Source organism: Balaenoptera acutorostrata, chromosome 9 (genome assembly GCF_949987535.1).
Source record: "Balaenoptera acutorostrata chromosome 9, mBalAcu1.1, whole genome shotgun sequence".
NCBI lineage: Eukaryota > Metazoa > Chordata > Mammalia > Artiodactyla > Balaenopteridae > Balaenoptera > Balaenoptera acutorostrata.
The window spans coordinates 89,731,886-89,756,463 of NC_080072.1; the positions used below are offsets into that span (position 1 = coordinate 89,731,886).

At 45.4% G+C, this 24,578-nt stretch overlaps 1 protein-coding gene across 10 annotated transcripts in view; it reads right to left on the reverse strand.

Moving 5' to 3' along the window:
* DIXDC1 (DIX domain containing 1) overlaps positions 1–24,578 on the reverse strand; it is a 75,377-nt gene that overhangs the window by 19,348 nt on the left and 31,451 nt on the right. For 8 of the 10 annotated variants that reach the window (XM_057553595.1, XM_057553596.1, XM_057553592.1 and 5 more), the window contains 10 exons: positions 19,170–19,295; positions 17,009–17,240; positions 16,012–16,119; positions 10,491–10,603; positions 8,939–9,087; positions 6,172–6,261; positions 4,368–4,421; positions 2,635–2,685; positions 446–550; positions 32–85 (listed from right to left, as the gene is read on the reverse strand). In XM_057553595.1, the coding sequence (XP_057409578.1) occupies positions 32–85; positions 446–550; positions 2,635–2,685; positions 4,368–4,421; positions 6,172–6,261; positions 8,939–9,087; positions 10,491–10,603; positions 16,012–16,119; positions 17,009–17,240; positions 19,170–19,245 (1,032 nt within the window). In that variant the 5' untranslated portion in view covers positions 19,246–19,295. Of the gene's footprint in view, positions 1–31; positions 86–445; positions 551–2,634; positions 2,686–4,367; positions 4,422–6,171; positions 6,262–8,938; positions 9,088–10,490; positions 10,604–13,248; positions 14,006–16,011; positions 16,120–17,008; positions 17,241–19,169; positions 19,296–22,194; positions 22,373–24,578 lie in introns of those variants that run through there. The other 2 variants (XM_057553594.1, XM_007172959.2) reach the window with 2 other exon arrangements.

The window sequence follows — 24,578 nt, forward strand, 5'->3', positions numbered from 1 at the left end:
AAATAACTTCCAAACTGATATACATTCTTACTTTATATTCTCCCAAGAGCCGATTCCTCTCGTCTAGCTTCCTCTGCAGATCCACCTGCAAGAAGAGTAAGAAAGAATTCATTGGTGTGGAAGTATTGTCTGCCAATCCAGTAGGAAACCAGCTACTTAGTAACTGGAGTTGATGTTGGCAGTTACAGCACAGAGAGGGCATGACTATGGTAAAAACACACAGCCGCTCTCCACATCTTCAGTGAGATAATCAGACTGTAGAACCACAAGGCAGCCTCAGTGTCTCAGTGCCCTCAAAGTTGAAGGGCTCGAGGCCAGTGTGGCATGGGCTTTCACCTAGGAACAGAGAGGGGTCTGATGGGGAAGAGACCTAACAGGACTTTATACTGTATCCTACTTTGCTACCTGGGGCTCAATGAAGTCCAAGTTCACTCTTTCAACTCACGTTCTGGTTGTGCAGCTCATCTTTGTCCATATTTGCCCTCAGTAGTTCTTGTTTGAGCTGAAGGACAGACGTGTCCTGCTGAGTCAGCCTCTGCTGCAAGGCATCCTGGGGAGAAAGCACACTCACTACTGTGGTCCCAACGCATCAATCGGCCAGTTATCACTAAACTGGGAGACAAAAAGAGTACAGGGTCTTGCCACAAGGAGATGAGCAGAAGTTTTTCTGTTCCCTTCCAGGACACTAGAATCTAAAGGAAAATCCCATCCATTGTCCTACCAAGCTGATGGAAACCTGATTTTTTCCTCCATCCATTACTTGCCCCTACATTCCACTGCGTTGCTGACAGCATCATGGCCTAGAGGAAGAATAAGTGGCCTTTGGGATCAGGCAGACCTAGTCTCAAATTACACGTCTACCACTTGCTTACGTGACAGTGACCTTGGACAATGCACTCTCCCTCCTCCCTCTCTGGCTTTCTTCTCTGTATCTTGGGCCTATAAATACTCAATCTAGATGAGCTCTTTTGTCCTAGAGGGCTGGGCCCTGTCACTGTCTGACACCCTGCTCAGATAGGAGCCCTGGAATCACTGCCACCCTGCCTTCTAGAGCCCTGCTCCTGCCCTGCTTCCACTGCCTTCCGGTGCCTAGTCTGGACCAGGATTGGGATTCTATTTCCATGTTCAGAAATGTTCTTAGACTGATGGTTCCTCTTCCCAGTTCATAGGATCCTACAAGCTTTAGGCTATCTTTCTCTTAGCTTGGACCATCTTGGTTTCCACCAGGCCTCAGACAAGGTGGGTTGTACATACTTATTTTAAAGGATCAGCTATGACACAATCCTCCAACCATGGTGACTTCAAATGGAACTAATAGACTGGAGCTGCATCCCAGGGGATTTGCCCTGATTTTTCTCTCTTTACAGACTGCAGAGAAATGGTGTAGGCTCTGGAAAATGTGGGAGCCCATTCTTAACTATGCTCTCTTGCCATGACAGTACATGGCAAGGTGGTCTAAGATGCCCTTGGCACCAGTGGTGCAGAGGAATGTTTCCCAAAGTGTGCTCCATGGGATGTTAATAAGTGTTACATGGGGGGAAAAGCACTTCTGTGGTTAATAGTCTAACTTTTTTTAGGCCAACCTCTTTAGGACAGACCTTCTCTGGTCCTTTAATATGCTGTTATTCATTGTGACTCTTCAAGCACGTAGAGCACTGCTTTTTATTTGAGCATGAAACATGCTGTTTTCTGGAGTATCTCAAAGGACTAAGGCTACAGAATATACTCTGGAAAATGCTGTTGAGTTATACCCTAGTCTGGCCCATGAATGGGAGTATCGGGAAGGGGAGAGGGAAAAGCAGCAGCTTGAGAACATCTTTTTCCACTTCCAGGTATTCATTCAGCACATATACTCCTACTTGGGTGAAATAACATATAAGCAAGATTATTAGCTAGATCACTGTTTGTATTAGCAAAAGACTGGAAATAACCCAGAAGACTATCGTAGGAACTGATTAAATGAATTATCCGATATACACATACTGGAATACTAAGGTCTTTATGTACTGAAATAGAATGATCTCTAAGATACATTGCTAAGTGAAAAAAGCAATGTGTCAAACTGTATTTATAGTATGTAATTATTTGGGGAAAAATTACATACATACATATTTGGTACTAACTGATAAGTTGCCTCCAGGAAAGAGAACTAGGTGACTGGGAAGACAGGGCCGGAAGGCAGACTTCTCAAGGATTATCCCTTTGTACCCTTTTAACTTCAAACCATTTGAATGTCATTAACTATTCAAAACCTAAGTAAATTACAATGTTTAAGAGTATGTTCTTCTTAGAACTGAAGAAAACTGACAAAAAAACTGAAACTGAAGAAAACTGTAATAACTGATTGTTTTCACACATAGAAACAGTCAAGGTGGCAGAGGGAAGTGACAGCACCATGAGTCATAACCACCAGAAAGAAGCCTCAGCAAAACAGAGGTATATTCCTCCGCCTGTCTCACTTCCCATCCACAAAGCCCTCTCTTTACTAGTAGCACAGAGCCTGCGAAAGGCCCCATCAGATGTACACAAGAAAAGACTATAGGACCCAGCTAGCCCCCCAGTACCCACTCTTATCCACAGACTGCTTTACTTTGTAGAGAGTTTATTTAAAGAGTTATATGTCTTTCTTTTTACCTTTATCCCCTGTAAGTTTCTGGCTTCTTGTTTATACTTCAGCAGCTCCTTCTGCAAACCAAATATAGTTAGATCAGATGGTAGCATCTGGGCTGCTTCAGAAGCATTACCTCATTCCATCAGTAAGAACACAAAACTCAGATAACCATCCAAGAAAAATCAACCTTCCACTGAGGCAGAATGCAGGTCTGCCTTCTAGTAAACAGTAAAGGCTGACCCACAGAAACAAACAGGACCCATCCCATTCTACCCTGTGGCATCCAGGCTCAGCTGCCCAGTTGTTCAGGCTCAACTGCCCATGTTTTCTTGCCAAGAAATAAGATACCATACATTCCCATAGGTTCTCATTCCTATATTTAGCAATCCTCGCCGACAGGGAAACTTAATCATAAATCATAACAATCTAAATCCCTCTCACCGAAATATATGATCATATCTTAATATGGCTACCCCCAATTTCATGAAATAATTATCTTCATTTTTAATGTTCAGAAAGGATTAGAGTGCTTCTGTTCTCGAAGAGCATATTATTCTTTATGGACCAAACAAAAACACATTTAGCCCAATAATAAAATACTTAGTTAACCCTCCCTTACAACAGATTATGATTGTTACTAGGAAAGAGATTATAGGAGAGGAACACCCACAACTCAGACTGTACTGTCTTCTTTTCCTATTGCAGCCCATCAAGAGTTTGGAATTAACATATCTAAAATGGGGATTCTTGACCTGGACTCCACAGATGGGCTCCAAAGTTACTCCAATCAAAATTCAAGTCAGTGAGTGGGTGTGTGTGCTTTCATGCAAATTTCTGGAGAGAGGGTTAATGGCTGTCGTCATATACTTATGGCCTCAAAAAAGCTAAGACCCACTGAACTAAAAGAATTTTGGAAAGTGTTCATTAAAAAAAGACCATACTAGGGGTCTTCCCTAGTGGCGCAGTGGTTAAGAATCCGCCTACCAATGCAGGGGACACGGGTTCGAGCCCTGGTCCGAGAAGGTCCCACATTCCGCGGAGTAACTAAGCCTGTGCGCCTCAACTACTGAACCTGTGCTCTAGAGCCCGCGAGCCACAACTACTGAGCCTACACGCCACAACTACTGAAGCCCATGCGCCTAGAGCCCATGCTCCTCAACAAGAGAAGCCACCACAATGAGAAGCCCGTGCACCACAATGAAGAGTAGCCCCCGCTCGCCTCAACTAGAGAAAGCCCGCGCGCAGCAATGAAGAACCAACGCAGCCAAAAATTTAAAAATAATAAATAAATTAATTAATTAATTAAAAAAAAGTTCTCATCGCAAGAAAAAAATCTGTAACTATGTATGGTGACAGATGTTAACTAGGCTTATTGTGGTTATTTCACAATATATACATATGTTGTACACCTGAAACTAATATAATGTTATGTCAATTATTTAAAAAATGACCATATTGATATTAGATCCACTGTTTATTTTAATTAAAAAGATAAACAATATGAAACATTTCAAATATACAGAAAGGTATAAGCAATAACGACATAGATACCTATTACTAACCACTGAGGTTAAAAAGGTATTACCTTTTTGCCATACTTAGGACATATCTCTCTCTTTCAATTAAAGACATAATACAGATACAGCCAAAGTCTTGAGTCTGCATCCTTCCCTGCTCCCCATTACTGTCCTGAAGTTGGTGTGTAATAGTCCCGTAAATTTTTTTCAAAGGGCAAAATGTACATTTCCTGACATACCTTTAGGTCCTGATTCTCCTCCATACTCTGATCCAGACGACTTTGGATTATAATCTGAATGTAAGGCAAAAAGAGATGGTTATGTACCTATGCTGTAAAATTCAGAGGGCGTTCATTCAACAACTATTTATTGAGCAGTTACTAGATGCTAGCCCTGTACAGTGGCTGCAAAGAACAGGAAACAGTCCCTGCCCTCCAGTGATGCATATGGCCGGGGTGGTGCGAGTAGATGAATGTGGATAAAGTTTAGAATGAATATGTGTGTGTTGTGTGCAGGGGCTGGGCAAGTGGAAAGAGAAATGACAAGAGACGAGGCTCGAGAGGAAAACGGAGCAGGATCATGAAGGCCAGTAAGGGCAACGGAGAACTGATGAAAAGTTTTAGGCAAAGGGATGACAAAACAAAATCTGCTTTGAAGTTAAATTATCCTTGCTGTTTTATGGAAAATGAATTAGAGGAGGACAGGAGAGGAATCAGGAAAAACAGTTAGAAGGCCACCAGAATACTGGATGGAGGCCTGAAATTAAAGTAGTAGCTGTGAGGATGGAGAAAACTGGATGAAGATATTTTAAAAGTATACTGAAAAACTTGGTGACTAACTGGATATAGAGGGAAGGGCCGCAAAGGACTCCAGGACGAGATTCAGATTTGTTTCGGGTATTTGGGTAGATGGATACTGATAAAGAACAGAAACCTAAAAGACAAGTAGTTTTGGGGGTGGGGAGAGAAGGAAGAGAAAGGTATTTAATTTAGGACTCATTGAAATTGAGATGCTTATGGGGCATATAGTGGAGATAATCAACAGGCAGGTGCATGTTACATTTATAAATGTAGAACTCCATGGAGAGAGCTAGGCTAGAAATAAATATTTGAGAGGCAACATATGAGACAGGTGGAAAGCAAGTGAAGCCATGGCAGCAGCTATTACCCAGGTGAATGGACAAGATAGAAGAGGGTCCAGAGTGGAACCCTGAGGAGCAGCAACATTTAAGGCACAGGCAGAAAAAGAGAAGCTTCAAAGGGGATGTGAACTAAGAATGCCACCTGCCAAATCAATAAATAAAGACAGCCATCAAGCCACCGCAGGACAATGGCCCGGGCGGTGAGCCCTGAGGGAACTCAGGGTGGAAACAAAGAATGCCCGCATCTAGCAGTCAACTGCTGCAGCCACCTCTGAGGAGACTCAGGATGAGAAAGCACAGGATCCTGGCCCCAGATAGCTGAGGTGCACATCAGAGGAACGACTTCAGTGAGCCCAGACTCTTGCATCTTCCCATACATAGAAAAGCGCTAAATTCCTTGAAATACCTGGTTTTCTTTTATTAAGAGTAATTTTTTGATGTTCTGGCTACCTGTTTTTGTTGCAAAAACTCCTATATATCCTGGCTTCCCCCCTTCCTTTTCGGAGCAGTCTCTCAGAGTTATCTGAGATGCTGTGTCCTGGGCTTAAGTTCTCTGTTTTGTCCTTAAGTCCTCACCGAATAAAACATAAGCCTTGACTTTTAGGTTGTGCATTTTTTATCAGTCGACAGGGAACTGAATGTAGACTCCACGAGGAGAGGGTCTGAGGTCTGATCTGTCCTTCAAGTGTCTCTGGCTCTTTGAAACAGTGTCTGGGACATAGCACACAATAAATATTTGTGGGAGAAAGGAAGAGTAGTCAAACATATATGAGGAAAACCAGAAGAGTTGAAGTCAGGGAAGAGAGCATTTTAAGAGGGCACAGATGAGTGTCCAATGCTACAAATAAATCAAACACTCAAACCAGATTATTCAGTGTCCAGTCACAAAAGAAGGAGCTCACCAATTGTTCCTCGGGATTGACTCCTGGTTCACAGAGGGCCAAGGGCCTCTCCTGTTCATCTTCGGGTAAGGATCCATTGAGCAGTAAGGCCTGGACAACCACAAAGGCAGAAAGAAACTTAACTCCCATTAGATGATGGAGTCTAGAGTTGGCCTTGGTAAGCTCATCCCAAAATGAAACTACAACTGGGCTTCCTCTAGAAATCTCCCTGGTAACTGTGGACCCTTAGATACTTCCAACTGCTCATCTTGAATCTGTCTGGAGTGCTTTTGTCCGGCAGGTGCTCCAGGCCTCTTTCACCTCTCTGGATACACCTGAATCCTCTGCTCCAAGGCTCCTTGGCCCCAGAAAAAAATTCTGAAAATAAACTTTCCTTTCAGAAGTGACATTTCAAACCAGAGCTGTTCAAACTGAATTTTACCAGCTGGAAAGTGAACTAAAAACAGTGTAGAATTGTCCTCGCATAGAAAAGTTTATTATAAGGAATTATTTGGAATACATTTAGAGCTTGGACTTGGGTTTGTTTGATTCTTGTTTGGTTTAATAATTCTTCATTTTTGCTCCCTAGGGCAACCTGGATAGAACAAGAAGGAAAGCGTATTTGCGGAAGGTGTCCCTATTTATTTCAAGGCCTCACACCAGGCTTTGTTTTCATTAGAATATTGGCGGTGGGGTGGTGGGTGATGAAGATTTACCCCTGAGGCTAAGGAAGCTCAAACCTCAGGGCGCCTTCCCAGTCCTGCCCCTCCCAGCGTCCTATAGCTAACATTGTAGTCATAATCTGTAATCTTAATTCTTAAAGAAGGCCCCCCAAATGGTATACTTTAGGACCCACAAAACTTGGATCTACTCCTGCAGGTAGGTACAAGACCTACGGGCTCAGTGAAAGATTTAAAAATCTAGCACCATTTTGTATCCCGATTTTTTCTCAATCCAATCCAAAGAGAAGAGATACAGAGGTTAAATCTTGTTTCAATAAATGTAACATAAATTACAGCATAAATGTTGGTATATAAAATCATTTTAAGATCCAGCCACTACCAAGTCTACCAAGTACTAATTAATAATACAATTTTAGCCAAGCGAATGAATTTGGTTATCTCATGGAGTTGTGGCAGGGACTTGAGGAGAACGACACTACAGAAATACGGACTCTTAAGGGCAAAGTGTTCACCGGGCTCTAATAGCATACACTAACACGTCAGAAATCCTGGACGTGGCTCAGCATGCAACTTGTTCATCACTGAAAGAGTTAAGAAGCCCAGTGGATGCTGTGAGCCCCATTGTATTCTGTAATGGAACTGAATTCTCATTGTGATCCTGTGGCTGTGAATTAAAACTCCTCTGTTTGCAGGGAATATTAGGATGCTGACTTTCTGCCCGTTGATTCTCTTCTTTTTCTGTCTAATCCGCTATGGGATTTCTCTCAGACTGAAAAATGCAAACCAAACTGAAAACCAAATTGATGGATATCTATGTTCATACAATGAAATTATCCTGGGAAAAACCTGGTTGAGTACAATCCCAAAATTCTCCATGCTTTAATCCTTCCTATTAAAGGACAGCACAAAAAAACCATTCCATTAACTAAACCATTTCTTATTGGAGGGATAGAGAAGGGAACTAAAAGGCAGACATTTAAAAACACAGAGCAAATGAGGGAAGAGCCACAACCTCCTTGGGAATGTTTAGGCAGTAAACGTTCCTCCAACCCCTCTCGGTTCCTGAGGCATACATTATGCAAATTGTTTTACCACTGCACGAATCTCCCTTTTTCTTTAGGAACGCTTTGTGTCCCCACCCTGTTGCCGGCTGGCTGGGAGTACGCCCTCCACCGCCTGCGGGCTGCCAGAGCCACTCACATAATGTGGGCTTTGTTTACGTGTCCATAAATATTTGACAATTCAGAAGCAGTGCAGTTCCCAGCACAAACAGAAAGGAATATTCCTAGGCAATTTCAGGGTCATCAGAACACTATAAGGGCTCCCCCAAACAGGGACAGACACACAAAGACGGAGGATTGAGGGGGGTCATTCAGGGTAGGAACTAAGTCAAGTGGGTCAGTTGGCCTCTGGGGGAGATTTGCTGGCACGGAAGGTATTGGAAAAACTGAAGGGCTTTGTTGCTCTTCTACCTGATCATTATGCCTTGGCGTCCACTTACAAATGCACTAAGAGTGAGCTAAATCCCTTAGCTAGACCAGGCAGAGACCTGCAGCATTACTGGCATTTACAGCCTTCCTGATGGTGAATTCCTAGGGGAAAATCCTGACTCTTCACAATGCCATTCTTTGGTGAAAGCTGCCATTGCAGGTCTGCGGCTACAGACAGGGGAGAAGCCCACCCACAAAGCAGAGAGCCAGAGTAGATGTTCGGTAACGGTGGATATGGCTCCCATGCTTGCAGAACTCCTAACAGCTATGCTGTCAACAAGAGTCCCTGAGGCCCATTTAAGGCCCATACCCCCTTGTAAGGGATTTTCTGCTCTTCGTGCACTACTCCCTCTATGTAAACTCCCCAATTCTGACCTCATACATAACTGAGTCAGTTTACTTTCAACTGATCCTAGTGACTTAAAAATAATAAACAATTGGTGCGGGAATTCCCTGGTGGTCCAGTGGTTAGGATTTGGCGCTTTCATTGCCGTGGCTGGGGTTCAATTCCTGGTCGAGGAACTAAGATCCCACAAGCCGTGCAGCACAGCCAAGAAAAAAAAAAAAAAGAAAAAAATTGGTGCACCAAAGTCAAACTACGAGGGAAAGAGCTACCTGTAATCCTGATATCATTTTCTTGGCTTCCTCCATTTCTTTTTCCAAATGTTCTTGTTGTTCCAACAGCTGTTCTTCCCATGAAGCCTCCAGATAGGGCCGGGGGCTGCCTTGTCTCCAGTCCCGGGATAATGGAGAGTCTGTCTCCTCTACAAGAGGAAAGGAGGGAGTACAGTTCATGTTGAAGGAAACTGAGTTGCAGGCAGAAAGCAGTCACACTCCTGCGTGTTCACAGGGCCAGGTCACCTGCCTGCTGAACCTGCTCTCACTGCACAGACTGGACTCTCCACCAGGTGGGGTTGTGAGACAGAAAGAACTGGCCATTGACTGACTCCAGGCTCACGGAGTGACGCTTACTCGGTTGGGGAGATCCATCCTCTTTCGAACCTTAAGGAAGCAATAAGACTCCCTGGGAATCTTGGTATGGGACAGATTTTACTCTTAATTCTCTAGAACTGGCATTCCTAGAGCTTGATCCTGCCAGCTACAAAGGGGGAAGCTGTCAGAGGCAATGAAGACAAAACTCCTGTTGGTTGCTCTGGAGCTTCAGAGGGAAGACCTCAACTCAAATTCCTTTGACCATTCTGCTATGACTGAACCCCTTTCACATATAACATTGTGTGAGTCACAAAGGAAACGAACTATACTTGTACAAAGTGTTTCATCTCTCTCTCTCTCTCTCTCTCTCTGGTTTTATTTCCCTATCTTTACAGTCTCTTTGCTCTGATTTCATTCATAAGAATGAATATGATAAGTATAATCCCTCTGGGTTGTTGTGCGACTAAATGAGGTAACCTATGTGCAGGGCCCGTGGTAGCTGGTTCAGAGCAAGCACTCTGTAAAGGCCTCCCTCTCCCTCCCCAGGGTGCCAGGAATTTCTGACTCAGGAACAAGACTGACTTTTTAGTACTAATGCCAGGGCTAGATGGGAAATGGAATAAGGAAGAATTTAATTCCAGTTTTCCTTCAGAGGGCTTCAGTTTCATTATATCCCTTACAAGCAAATAAAACTCTAAGTCTTGTGCTTTGCTTCTTCCACGCTCTCCTCTGTGTTTAATGTAAGAAAAAGATTGACCGAGACAGAGGAAGAAGTCTACACAAAGGGAACTCTGTGGTCCTTTCTGTAGCCTTTATACCAAACATGATGCAGACCTGCTCTGTGCTATATGTTCTCACAGACGCCTCACCTGCTACTATATATTCCTGGCCCCAATTTAAGTTAGAGAAGCACTGAAATTATTTGCATAACACAGAAATAATAAAAACTGTTAACTTGAGTAGGCTTCTGCCTGTTTCAAAGTCATCTCCTAACTCATAGGCAGCCGGCTAATGAACAGCCTGTCTACACTGCTGCAGGATATTTGACAGCTAGGACATCAGAAGTGACAATCTATGAGAGGATACAACATTCACTGCCTACAAAGCATTAGAGCTCTCTAGAGTGGACCCTGCATGCACAGAATATGGAGGGAGAAGGCCAAGGAGACAGTCAGGACTCCCACACTCTTGAAGCTGTTCCTTGAGCCAACGCAGGCAGGCTGAGAAATAGTACCTGTTTTGTTCTCTATTCCTTCAGAGGGAATAATCACGAAATCTGCCTTCTCCTCTGACTGGGTTATAATGGAGTCACTCTTTGCACTGTGGATAGGACTGGGGGAAGTCAGGCTGTGACGGAAAGAAAAGAAAGAGAAACAATTATTGCAAACCGTTGTTTAGAAGCCAGCTTTCCTAATTTATCCCAGAAACGTATTCTTATTCATCTAACTCCTACTGCCTGACACGGTGCCTGGCCCACAGCAAGAACAAATGTTTGTTGAATGAACGATGAGATGGTTAAATGAATGAAATGAATATTGAATGAATGAATGACCCAGTCCCAGGAAGTCTTTTCCACAACAAGGCTGCTTTTAAGCCTAACTCACTGAGAAGAGATTTACCAGAAGGATGGATAATCTAGCATTTTAAAGAACTCTAAGTCTTGTTTGGTTTGGCTTTTTGTTTTTGTTTTTTACTTAACCACCACCTCCTCCACCATCATCCCTGGGCCCAAGTTCAGGGGCTGATGTAGTATGTGTTTTAGCAGCTTTGGGAGCTGGAAGGAAAATCTATTTCCAATATGCTGATCTTTCACTGACATATGCAATAACAGCAGAGTAATAATGGCAGATCAGCTCTGGGCTGATCCCAAAGTAGGGGACGGTGTGGAGGGTGCCTCAGAGGGGAGAAACTGCTGGAGTGTGGACAGTGCCAGGCTGGGTAAAGGAGCAATGACATATCAACAAAGCTAGGACATGATACAGAAAAGGATAGTATGTCAAAAGGGGAAAAGACCTGCTAGGGGATGGTAAAGGTTTACTTGATTTACTGCCATCAAGGAGTTATTCATATCTCTGCCACACTGTTTTCAAACTGTCATCAGAAACCTTGCAACAATTCTTAAATTCTAGTATAACTACTAGCCTTGGAAGGAACTGTTTGCATTTTTAGGGAAGCAGAATTTTAAATCTCCAGAAGCAAATCTACAGGACACGATGGGAATGTGGCTGATGCTTCCATCTGAAGAGCCATCTTTCTTTGCACCACACCTTGAGAACATCAGCACTGAAACAGTCTCAGGGGTTGTGGGGTCTGCACACCCAGCCCCCTCTCAGGAATTCTTTCCAAATCCATCACCCAGACAACAGTGAAAGTGTCTTGGATTCATTGACCCACTTAATGTGCCCCTGAAGTCTCCCAGGCTAATCCTCCCAGCCACGATCAGGAGTTAACATTTCATCTGCCTAGAAACCACTAAAAACAAGAGCCAAGCACAGTGGAGTTAGCAAGAGATTTCAAAAATCTCTGAAGCAGCCTGAGGACTAGTGTCTCAACCTCCTCGTTGTCCAGAGTTTTGGGCTTTGGTGGGAATGACCTCAACCAGGAACACACCCTCATCCTTATTAGAACCACAGAAAAAATTTTAGTTTTTTGCTTCTTCAAATTAAAAAAAAGTTGGTTAACCATATCTATAGATCTACAACCCAAACAGGCAAGATGGGTGGAGAGAGGCAAGAAGTGGTATTTAGAAAAGGTAATTGCTTTATAGAACTCTCTTATCCATCTTTCACCACTTAGGCAATCTGACTTCCAGGCCAACATGCATTAGCTGCTGGAAAAGCATTAGTCTAAGGGTACTATGTCATTCATAAGAACAGATTTATGACTGTTCAGGCCTCAGCATCCGCCTTCTTATAGAAATGGGGATCCAAGTGCAGAAAGAGGTCTGCACCAGCTGTTCCTCTTTGAGAAATGATAAGACAACACTTTCTCAGCTGACAAGGTGTTATGGCTGACATGTTCCCTTGCCTGCATTTAGCTGGACCACTAAGTGTGGGTATGTGTGAGACGAAGGGGGTGGGGGGGGTGGGAGGGGTGGTGTGAACCTAGGATGCAGGGGGAAAAATGCTTTCCTAAAAGCAGAGACGCATGCTCAGCTCCACCAGCTCCCTCCCAAGTGAGCTGTCTCCCATATAAGGGCAGAAAGAGGCGGATATCTGCATATCCAGCCCCACTGGGGGAGTGGCAGAGCAGCCAAAGGAAAACAACATTTCTCTTTCTTGAATTGGGGCTGCCAGTGTGTGAGGCCACAGAGAGGTAGAACCATGAAACTAACTGGCCAAGTCAAAAGGTAAAGGATCTGAGGAAGAAAAATCCTGAGGCACATGTCAGAGCAGGCATCTTGCCGTCTCCCCAAGAAGAACCTCACGGATGAGGATGGTACACTAAATCCTCCGCCTCAAGTCAGACAAAAGTATTTTAATGCTAATTAATTATATGATTTAGGCTCTCCCTGATTAGCTTTAAAACACTATTTTATAAAACAAGTAATTTCCTACTTGCCATCATAATCCTGTCAAGTCAGGGAACAAGTGATTACAAACTGGGTCTGACTGATACATTATTAATTCCCACAGGTCTAACATCTCTCCAATCTTATCAGACAAACAATCTCCCAGAAGAGCTACCTTCAAATTAGAGTCAAATGAATTTTTTTTAAAAAACGGGTACTAGGCAATATGAGTTCTGTTCCGTCCTGAAGTGCCTCCTTCAGTAGAGACCAGACAGGGTCAAGGGCCACTCCTTCCCCTATGCTGGTTGCAGCTTCCTAAACCCACTGTATTTTACAGTGACAATCCCAGGCCAGCAGCCTGTTCTCCCCAGTAGAGCGCCCCCACCGATCCCCGCCTGTCTCTGGCCAACAGCATCCTCCAGTCCTGGCCCTGCTGCCACCCACGCCTCCCACCTCCAAAGCCAAAGTGGCTTCACCTCACCATTTGACTTGCGTCCCTCCCATGGTCCCCCTCGTGGCTCCGGCTTCAGCAAGTCGGCTTCCCGGGGTGAAGTGGGAGGCTGAAAGTCACAGTGCTCCCCAATTCGGGCATGCCTCCCCGCGCTGGGGCCCGAAGAACGACTCCACGGGCAGGCCGACTACCAGAGCCGCTCGCCCCGGTCCCGAGAGGGAGGAGGGAGGACAGAGGAGCAGGCGTCGCGGCTCCAGGGACGGGGATGCTCCCGGCTCTGAGGCGCGCTGTCCCGGCAGCTCAGACACTGCAGCGGCCCGGCCTCGGCGGAAGCCGCCTCCCATCGCAGGCTGCGGGTCCCCGGCAGCGGCATCGTGGTCTCCGCGGCCGCGCGGCTCCGGGCGTGCCCCCGGGCGCAGGCATTTCAACCCATCTCCGACCCACCGGAGAAAGGCTGCCCGCAGATCCGGCTGCGCGGTCGAGTCCCGGGCGGGCGGCGGGCGGCGGGCGGCGATCCCAGCTCCGCACCGCCTCCCCGGTCCCACCCTCCCGACGCCCTCCCCCGCTTCCCAGGCTGTCACTTGCGGCCAGGCAGCGCCGGGCTCGGACCCAGGCTGGCGCTCGGCCGGCCGACTGAGCTCCCGGCAGAGCGGGGCGGGGCTGCGGGGCCCAGCGGGAGCCCCTGGCGAGGCACCGGAGAGGCCGCCGTTCGGCAGAGGGAGGGGTCTGTGGTCCCGGTCTGGAGAAGCCCAGAACTGATAGCGGTGCCTTCTCCGCTCTGAACCCTGCCTTCGTGGGCACGGAGGTCGGGGTGGGTCTAACGCGGCTCCTCGTGGGAGGGGGCTCCCCCGGAAACGCGCCGAACGCCTGTCTCCCCGCACCGTCCCCTCGGGCGTTTCATGTGTTCTTTTTTCCCAACTAAGGATCGTTTTGCTTGGATATGGTGAGAGGCTGGCCCGAGGTCTACAGGTCTACGAAGCAACAGGCGGGCAGTCGGGCAGGGCTTTGCCAGGATGTCTCTCAAGGAGCAGGGGGAAGGGATTGGGCATCAGGGCCTATCTTTCTTATCTTCTGAACCACTCCCCGTTCTGAATCACATACCAGGGATCTCCTGGCCTTCATGGATCACTTAGACATTAGGTGGACTCCCCCTGAGTGGGGGGGGGGGCGGGGGGGAGTGGGGCAGAATGTGCCGGAGCCTTCTGGGTCCCAGCGTGCTGACTGAGCATCCCAAAGAGGTGAGAGGTTGGCTCAGAAGAAAACGACCAAATCAGGAAGGAGAGAAAGAGGAAAGCAAACTATTCTCTGACCCCTCCCCTAGAAAACTGTCACTGTCGGCCCACTGAAGCCTGATTTCCAATGGCCCCTAATTCACACAGTCTCACACCCCTGCTCCCAGTCTGAGTTCTGCCAGACAGCAGGAAGGCAGGTGCTCTCAGGAAAAAATCCAGACTCTTTTTTTCTCTCTCTAACTCTGGCAAGCACTATCAGGCACAGAAAAGTAAAAGGCCTGAAGCCATGCAGGAAGCAACAGATCTCATTGTACAATGAAATCTCCTTTGATTCTGTACCAAGTGATAGTCCAAGCAGCAAGCAAGGAAGAAATGGTTTAGATCCTCAATAAAAGCACATCTATTGCTTAATGGGTACAAGGTTTCCTTTTGGGGTGATGAAAATCTCTTTGGACTGGATAGAAGTGACGGTTGCACAATATTAATGAAGGTACTACATACCACTGAATTGTACACTTTAAGATGATTAATGGTTAATTTAATGTCATGTGAATTTTAAAAATAAAAAACCACAACTATTAAATGTGAAAATTAAAGTCGAGCAAGGTTACCAGTATATTAAAATGATGGAAAGAATTCCATGTGACCTCAGCAAATTAGAAAATGGTCCATCAAACTGAGATGGAATTTTATTAGGATAAGAAATAGGAGGAAGAAAACAAAGACACGTAAAATACATACATATCAGACAAAGAACAATTAGGCTGAACTAGAACAGACTAACCCTGGGTTGAGGTAAGAGAGAAAAGGTTATAAGAGCATAAATTAAATATGATTCAGCAATGAAATGAAGTTAGTAAGTAAGCTAACATGATCTGGGGATGTGCTTATAGGAGCATGATTTACATGAGCCAGGAAAGTAATCTTTTTCTGCCACTATACTTGGCATTGATCAGGCTTTTATTAGAGCACTGTGTCCTGTTCTGGTCTCTGCATTTGGCTCTAAGGGATATAGACAACATTTTTCAGCTAGAGTCACACACATTGTTAGCCCACTCAAATGTGTACTAATCGGCCACAATTCCCAGCCCTGTAAATGAAAGCTGGGAACATTCTAAAGGCTCTAAGACAACTCTGCTCATTTTCTCTTGCTATGAACTTTATACAGCCTTCTCAGGCCATAACTTAAGAGTCAGACTCAGGCACAAAGACAGTGCAATGGAACTGGCTCTCATAAACACTGGCAGCTGATATGCAAATATCAGAACCATCGGGCTGGGCCCTAGCAGGTCCCAGTCACGCCCCCACGTGGACACAGCGAAGCAGTGGCACTGGTATGTAGGAAATTCACAAGCATCCCAGCCTACCCCTCCTGTCAGCACAAAACCAGACAGTGCTGAGGGCTACCCCTTTAACGCCAAACATAGACTGAGGGAAAGAGGAAGGGCTTCAGTGCCTTATTGCCTGTTGCATTACTACCTGAAGCTGACAACCCTAAGCATCCCCACAATTCAGCTCGTAGGGAGGACTGTAGTGGTGAAGAATCTGAGGCCACAGTTACCTGGAGCAGCTGGACTCGGAGGGGGACCTTTGCTGCCCTTCATACTGCTGCACCAGGGCTCGCACGCTCCAGCATGGGTTCTCAATCTCCTCATCCACGCTGCTGTTCCTAAAGGCAGAGGGCACCAGCAAAGGAGAAGGTGTCAGTCCTTCAAGTCAACCCCACAAGTACTGATAGACACCACTTTGGGAGCACTATGGGAAAAAAGATGAATAAGGCAAAGCCCCTGCCTTAAGGACACTTGAAACCTAGTAAGAAAGGCAGATACAAAAGACCAGTAGTTTCACCAGTCTCTGCAACACCTCAGAGTCGTGTTCCCTCTCAGCAGACGCACAACCCACAAAGCATTTCCTGCCATGACTCTCTAGGACAGCCCGCCCTTTAGGATACACTCCAGGGGGAGACTCAGGGATGAATCGGGATGTTGCTCCCACATGTATCTCCCAGTGCAGAAAACACACTGTGCCAAAGGCACATATTTAAAACTCTGGGGACTTCCCTGGTGGTCCAGTGGTTAAGAATCCGCCTTCCAATGCAGGGGACACGGGTTCCATCCCTGGTCAGGGAACTAAGATCACACATGACGCGAGGCAACTAAGTCCATGCGCTCTAGAGCCTGCACACCACAACTAGAGAGAAGCCTGCGGGGCTGCAACCAAGAGTCCGTGCGCTGCAACTAAAAGATCCCGCATGCCGCAACTAAGACCAGATGCAGCCAAATAAATAAATAAATGAATATTTAAAAAAATAAAATAAAACTGCGCACCAAAGCAAACAATTACATATACGATTCCTTTACTTTCTACTAAAGGCAAAATAAACATCTCTAAAAGAAAGGGCCTTTTTTCTCTTTTGGAGCGCCCTCTCCAACCTCCACTCCATGCTCTTTTCTGCAATGTGGGCTGTTTAGGTGATATTTCCATTTACTGCACTATATCATTTAAGGGAAGAAATATCAGAGTGGGCTGAGTTCCCATCCCCAGATTTCCATCCTTACCTCTGTCTGTATCGAAAGACATCCCGCCCTGACCGTGACATGTCGTGACACACATCGGCTAGGGCGGCAGCTGCTCCCTGGGCCACAGCAGTTGCACAGTGTGGCTGGTGACTCTGCAGAGGGGCTCTGGCGTCCTGCCCTTGGCTCACTGTCCTGCTGGAGCCCGGTTTGAAATGAGCTGCCAAGGCCAGGACCAGCCTCATGATAGACTTCAGGTTGCCTTCCACGATATCTGAGGATCGGAACAGACCGAGAGGTCCTAAGAGAGAGGCAGACAGCTGAGGACTCATTCAGTGACTACGTATTTGCTAGTGAGCAGGTAAGCAAGGCAATCAAGCTCTCTGTGTTCAACAGGGAGACAGAGTACTCGAAAGCAATTACAATAAAGTACAATAACGTATGAGAGGAGAAGTACAGGATTCTTTGGGAGCTCAGTGTAGAAGTATCTTGTCTAGTCTAGAGGGCTCAGGGAAGGATTCCCAGAGGAAGTGAGTTCTAAACTGAGACGTGACTGACCATTAATGGTTTATCAGATGAGGGAAGGGAAGGAAAAGAGTATTCCAAGAAAACGGAACAGCAGGCATGAAGGTCTAGAGGTGAGACAGCACGACACACCCGAACTGAGCCATCCAGTATGGGAGCCACTAGCCACATGTGGCTGTTGAGCACTTAAAAGGCAGCTGTAGTCTGAACTGAAATGTGCTAGTACTAACCTAGCACACACACAAAAATAGAATGAAAAATCTCATGAGACTTAGTACAAAAAATAGAATGTAAAATGTCTCATTAATAGTTTTTTACATTTGATTATATGTTGAGCTGAAAATATTTTGGATACGTTGGGTTAAGTAAAATATATTATTAAAATTATTTTCAACCATTTCGTTTTCTTTTTTTTTTTAACCATGGCTATTACACACATTCAAGTCATGTATGAGACTCACATTATATTTCTACGGCACACGCTGTGGAAGAGGAACAGAAAGCAGTTCAGCATAGCCAGAGCTCAGAGTTCCGGGGGAGAGGGTGAAAGATGGAGGAGGATGAACTGGAGGTCAGGTCAGAAAGGCATGGTAAGCCAGAGGAAGGACTCTGGATTCTCTCCTAAGGGCCCTCTGTTGCAGAGGAATGGCATGAGCATATACACTCTTAGAAAGATCATTCTGGCTGCGGTGTGGAGAGCAGAGGGGAGGGGGACAGAAATGGATGCAGCGGGACTAATTAGGAAGCTGCTGCACTTCTCCAGGTAAAAGACAATAATGTCCTGAACGGCAGCGTTCCCTCAAAATAGCCGACTTTAATGGGCCAGATCCCCAAGCCCACTCCTCATGGGGACCAGATTAGAGATATGGTGGCATTCTAAATTTTGTCCTAGAAAAAAAGAGAAATGCAGGCAGAAAAAAATATAATAGGTCTGGTTAACATAAGGAAGTAGGTAAAATTCTATTTTTTAGTTTCATAGCCTTTTAAATATGCAAGGCTTCCAAAAGGATTGATTGATACCTTCTACAGGCACTCTCAATGGTCAGTATCTGCCCCGCCTGAATGAGCCCAACACAGAGAACACTAATAACACACGAAAGGAGGGCTCCCTCCTGCCCCCATTCTCATCAGAGCCACAGGCAATCAGGCCCAGAAACCGAAGCTGAAACAGAACCAGATTATAATCGGTTCTACAGAAACAGTGAGAGGACCTGGGAGCCCGTGCCTTCTGAGGACACCCACACCATTTCTTCCCTGCAGCCTGGGCTCAGACTGGATTGAGAGGTGTCCTCTTCTGGCCATGTGGCTCAAAAAACTCAAAAAACATAATCTATCTTCATTTTTGATAACTTAAACAAGACATTCTAAAATTAATACCACAATTTTATCATTTCTTTTCTGTTAATCTTCCTACACACACTCAAGCAAAACTTCACTCAGTTAAAATGAATAGAGAACTTCTATCTTCACCCAGGTTTCCAAAGCACTTGGATTTTGATAATCACTCTGTCCCAAGAGGATAACTTTCTTTATGGAAAAATGATACGAGGTCGTGGGCCTAATCCTACTCGAGTCTACTTGGAACCCTCAGCTACACGACAGATAGTTCTTCTGAGGGTGACAATCACCAGGTAAAGATGAGTGTACCCACCCACCATGGACAGGATGAAGCACTGACCTTTAGCTGAAGTCTGGTGCATACGAATCTTTTTGGAGGCTACAAACTGTAACACTTTCTCCACATTATTCTTCATCTCCTGCTGGTTACTGGGACTCAGCTGTACACCACTCAGCTTTTCTCCTGCTGTGAGAATAAAGAAAATATATGAAGTTATGGGGAGCAGTACTATCACAGTTTCATAGTAGCCAGACACAGAGAAAGAGAATATTTGATGTAAACACTAAGATTATCTATAAATATGCAAGTGAGTTAGGCCTTGGTGTTTGTAATTTGGATGGGGAATAGGAAAATGAAAGCCTTTTGCAGGGCCTTCAAATTTTCAAATTTATTCCCAGCGGCCTGTGAAGTTGCTGTGCGTACATTTTTTCATTCAGCAAATATTCATCGAGCACCCACTGTGTGCCAGGCCCTGTTCTAAGCACCAGAGAAACAGCAATGACCAAGACTTCGTCTTTCCTTCCATCATAGAGTTTGTATCTGTAGGGATGACAGATGACCAAGATAACAAATAAATCTTCCATATAATTTCGGGTAGTGATAAGTACTATGAGGAAAGACAAAGAAGAGTGATCACGGTCTCTCTGATAACACATTTGGGCAGCGGCTTGAATTAAGTAAGACAGGTTAAGATTTGCGGAGGAAGCATTCCAGGCTGAGAATCCACAGATCCCAACCCCAAGGTGGGAATGAACTCAGCTTATCTGAGGAACAGCAACAAGACCATAGGGCTGGAGTGGAGAGAGTGAGGAGTCGAGTCCTAGGGTAAGGTGGAGAAGTAAGCAAAGCCAGGTCATGTGGAGCTTTAGGGACCAGAGGAAAAGAGCAAAGACCTTGAATTTTATTCTATGTGTAATGGACAGCCAAAGGAGGGTTTGAGGTAAGGGAGTTACATGATCTGACTTATGTTTTTAAAAGTTGACTCTGTGTGGACATAGATTATGTGAAGAGGAAATAGGGAGATTAGTTAGAAAGGAAGTGAAAACAATCAAGCAAGAGATAATGATGGTTTGTGAAGAAGCTGGGAGGTGAGAAGTCAGATACTGGGTACATTTTTTTTTAATTTTTAATTAATTTATTAATTAATTTTTTAAAGTACCAATGTTTATATGGGTGATTACAGGGCATTGAGAGTAAAAAAAGGGACTCAACACAAGGAAGAACAGGAGGTAATGCCACGTGATAGCAGGATGAGTCTGCTTCATGACAAGCCTCGAAGAAGCACAAAAGCTGTGTCCACTGGCTACTTGGGAGGTCTCCCCAGTGGGAGAAATGGTATCTTGCACCAGTTCAGGGAAGGGAGGGAAGAAGAGGGAATTTATCACCTGGATTTCTCCCATCTCCCATTAGTCAAATGTTACCCCAGGAGCACTAACTCTTCCACATTCCTGGGCTGCTAGTGGCTACTTGAGATACCAGATCCCATGTCCTGTGGGGTCATTCCATCCAAGTCTGGAAATGATGGGAGGAGACAAACCCTGGGTATGCGGCTGGTGAGTGCCGGAGAGAATCTGGTTTTGTACATAAGATGTGTTCACGACAGTCTAACACTGTTTTTCTTTTACCAGAAGAGGGAACCTGGCATAATGATCAAAGACCTTTCCCAAGGTCACATAGGTAGTAAGTGGTAACTTCAGAATTTGAACATAGTCTTGGCTCTGGAAACTGTCAAAGACCAAGATAAGGAAGTTGGATTTTATGCAGCAGGCAAAGGAGAGTCGCTAAAGGGTTTCAAGCTGGGAATGACGTAAGATAAAGAGCTTTTTATAAAGCTCCCAATCTCTACTTTGCTCCATCTTCCCATGTGGCTGAACTTGGCACAAAAGTAGGTGGCCCCAGAGATGTGAGGACATCCAAGACAGTTTTTGAGCTCTGACTAGATCCAGAGCTCACATGGGCTTCAACACTGCCTCATAATCTTTCTGTCTTCATCAAAGCCTACACCTACCAAAGAGACTAGCTGGTCAGAGGCAGGCAGGATCTGGGCAGAAAGGTCAATACAAGGGGAAGAGCAGATTAACCTAAAGACCAGGAGCAGGAGGAGGACCAGCCATATGTCCATTGTCAGCCGGTGGGTCTGGGGTTGTTGGCACCCGCATATGAGTCCTTTGGTGGTGCCTGGGATGGTCAGCTCTCATGAATTGTCGGCTGCACTGGTCACATTTATGTGGTCGGTATTTGGTGTGTATCCGAGTATGTCTTCCAAGTTCATCAGATCGGAAGAAGGACCAAGTACAGGCTTCCCACATGCATTTACAGGGCCTTTCACCTGTGTGTTTGCATTGGTGATTCATGAGGTGGGAGCCCTTAGTATAAGCTTTTCTCACAGTTGCAGCGGTAAGGCCTTAAAGCTGGGGATGTCCTCCTGGGAGCCCTTTCCTGGGCCCCGGAATACTGCTCTGCTCTCCGTGGAGCAGGTAAAGACTATTTAGGTAGGAAGGGGTCTTCCTGGGAGACTGGCTGGCTCACAAAAGAGCCCTGGGATACCAAAGCCAGCAATAATGGGATCCAGCTGGGGGCATTCCAACGTTGTGGGGTTTCTAGACTGCAACATCTGAGCCAAAGAGGGGAGCATTGCCTGGGCCTCAGTGGAAGGCACGGTTGGATACAATAATGTTTTAGGTGTTAAAGGGTCTCTGTTAGAAGTTACTGTTGGGAGGCCAGAATAAGGCATTGTTCACATTCTGATGTGGGACATCATTGGGATTCCACTGGCAGGTGAGACTGGCGGCCCATTGGGGGGCATCCTTAGATTCCCACCAAAGGTCGTGGCCACCCCTGGAATACTGGGCTCTCCTAAGGGCATTGCTTGGGGCCCCTGGAAAATCATCATTCCTGGCTGGGAAGGAGACATTCCCTGAGTAAATCATCTGGGAAGGAGTGAAAGTCACTTGGGGGCTCACACTGTGGTCAGGCAGCAACATACTGAAGTGTGGCCCCATTTCCCTGGCATTCTGCCTGGGTGCCTCAGCAGAGACCAAGGGGACCCTCTCCAGCTCTGTGCACCGAGGGACGTGTTGAATACCTGATGGGCCATGGTTCCAAGAGGTGTGCACTGCACTGCTTCCAGGAGATGAAGACACGTCCAAGATGGACATTGACTTCTCAGTCTCCTCTGTGAACTGGTGTGAAGCGACATGCCACCGGCTCAGGCCCTTGGCTCCCTGCTCCATCTTAACCCGGGATCGGTTGCACATCGAGACTATGCAAGGGTCCAGACCCACACCTGAGAAAAGCTCCTGGGTACATTTTTAATATAAAGCACACAGCACATGTGAAGGACTGGATATGATATATGAGGAAAAGAGAATAATAAAAGACAACTTCTAAGTGTTCTGCTTTAACAGCTGGGTGAATGGTACTGTGATCTGTCAGATGAAGAATCTCGGAGGATAGACGGATCAGTGGGGAGAAGGAAAAGTTCTGATTACGACACATGAAGTGAGAGCTGCATTTTTTTTTTTTTTGGCCCAAGCAGAGATTGAACCCAGGCCCTCATCAGTGAAAGCGCCGAGTCCTAACCACTGGACCGCCAGGGAATTCCCGAGGGCTGCATTTTAGACATCCAAGCAGAGATGTTGAACAGGAAGTTGATATTCATGTCTAGAACTCAGTGAAAAGCTTAGGGCTAAAGATACAAATTTGGGAAGAGCTCACTTAGGGACAGAGAATATACAAGGACTAAGGTCTAAGCCTCTAAGGAGAACTTCAACATTTAGAGGTCAGGAAGGAGGAGAAAGCCAGCAAAGCAAACAGGAGAGGCCAGTGAGGAAGGAGGAAAACTCGAAACCACAGGGTCCTGGAGACCAAGGGGAGAAGGTGTTTAGAGGAGGAGGGAGTGATCCACTGTGTCAGGTTCTGCTAAGCTGAATACAGCGAGGACTGAGGCCTGGCCACTGGATTTGACAAGGCAGAGGTTGTGGCCTTGAGGAGAGCAGTTTCGGGGGAGTAGTGGTATCAAAAGCCCAGTGAGGGCTGGCTAAAGAAAGAATGGGAAATAAGGCAGTGAATTCTGTGAATTTTTCTATATAGCCAAGTCACAACAGAACGCAGCATTTAAGAACCTGGGTTTGGGGAAAACAAGAATACATATTCATATCGCTTGTTATATGCATAGAATACCTCTGGGAAATAAAAGCAAGAAACTGCTAACACTGGTTGCCTCTAGAAAGAGCAGGTAGCTGGCAGGGGGACAGAGGTGGAAAAATGGCTTTCGACTTTATATCCTCTTGTGTTGTCTGGATTTTCTAACTGATTATATTTCCAGTATAATCTATTCAAATGAATGAAAAATTAAGTGTTTAAAATGAGCTTTGGAATTAAAGCAGATCTAGGTTTGTATCTCTGCTTTGCCACTTACAGTTATGTGACGTTGTAAAGTTGCTTAACCTTTCTAAATCCTACAAAATGGGTGAAATCGTACTTACATCATATCCATATCATAAATCCATCAAAGTAGCATGCTTACACGATGCTTGATATATACATATACATATATATATATATAAAGTACTCAATGAATTTACTTATTTTTATAAATTCTCTTTTAAGTTTGTTTCCTGAAAATGGGGCTATTATGTTTCTCAAAGGTTGATGATCAAATGAAATTAAATGAGATAGTGTTCAATAAATAGCAGCTGCTATTACTATTACCATGGTTACTATCACTATAAGTGAATACTCTAATGAATCCATGAGCTGTCTGAATGAGGTATTCATGGACAGGCTGCCTGTTGCAAACCTGACTTCTTATATACCACTTGCAAACCCTACATCCCTCAAAGACTCTAAGCAAGGTAAGCTGACTTACATGACAATGAACGTTTGAGTACCTACTATGTGTCTGGCACTTGGTTAGGGGTTGTAGAAACAGAAAAAAAATTATACTGTACCTGCTCTTAAAGAGCTCAGTCTATACAGGAGAAATAGATAGTAAGTAATTACCTTTTGGTGAGAGAAATAATAACAGAGCTACAGACAAATTCTATGGAAATAAGGTTATGACACCATCTAATAAGAATGACCATGACTTCCCTGGCAGTGGTTAAGACGTCACCTTCCAATGAAGGGGGTGCAGGTTCCATCCCTGGTCGGGGAGCTAAGATCCCACATACCTCATGGGCAAAAAACCAAAACATAAAACAGAAGAATGACCAGCAACAACTCCGGGGCTTCAAGAAAACAAGGTCTCTTGGGAAGCATCATGGTAGTGAATACCGTAGCGGGGTTCTTTTGCTGGTAACACACCTTCTTTTTGCCTGGCTACCGCTTCCTTTTCCAGCCTCAGTCTAGACATCAAATCTTCTGGCAAGCCATCCCTCAACCCCTAAGACTGGGTTGGGTGTCCCCCCATGCGCTCCTATCTGTACTTGCCCCATCAGAATGCTAAGTACACTAATGGAAGTGACT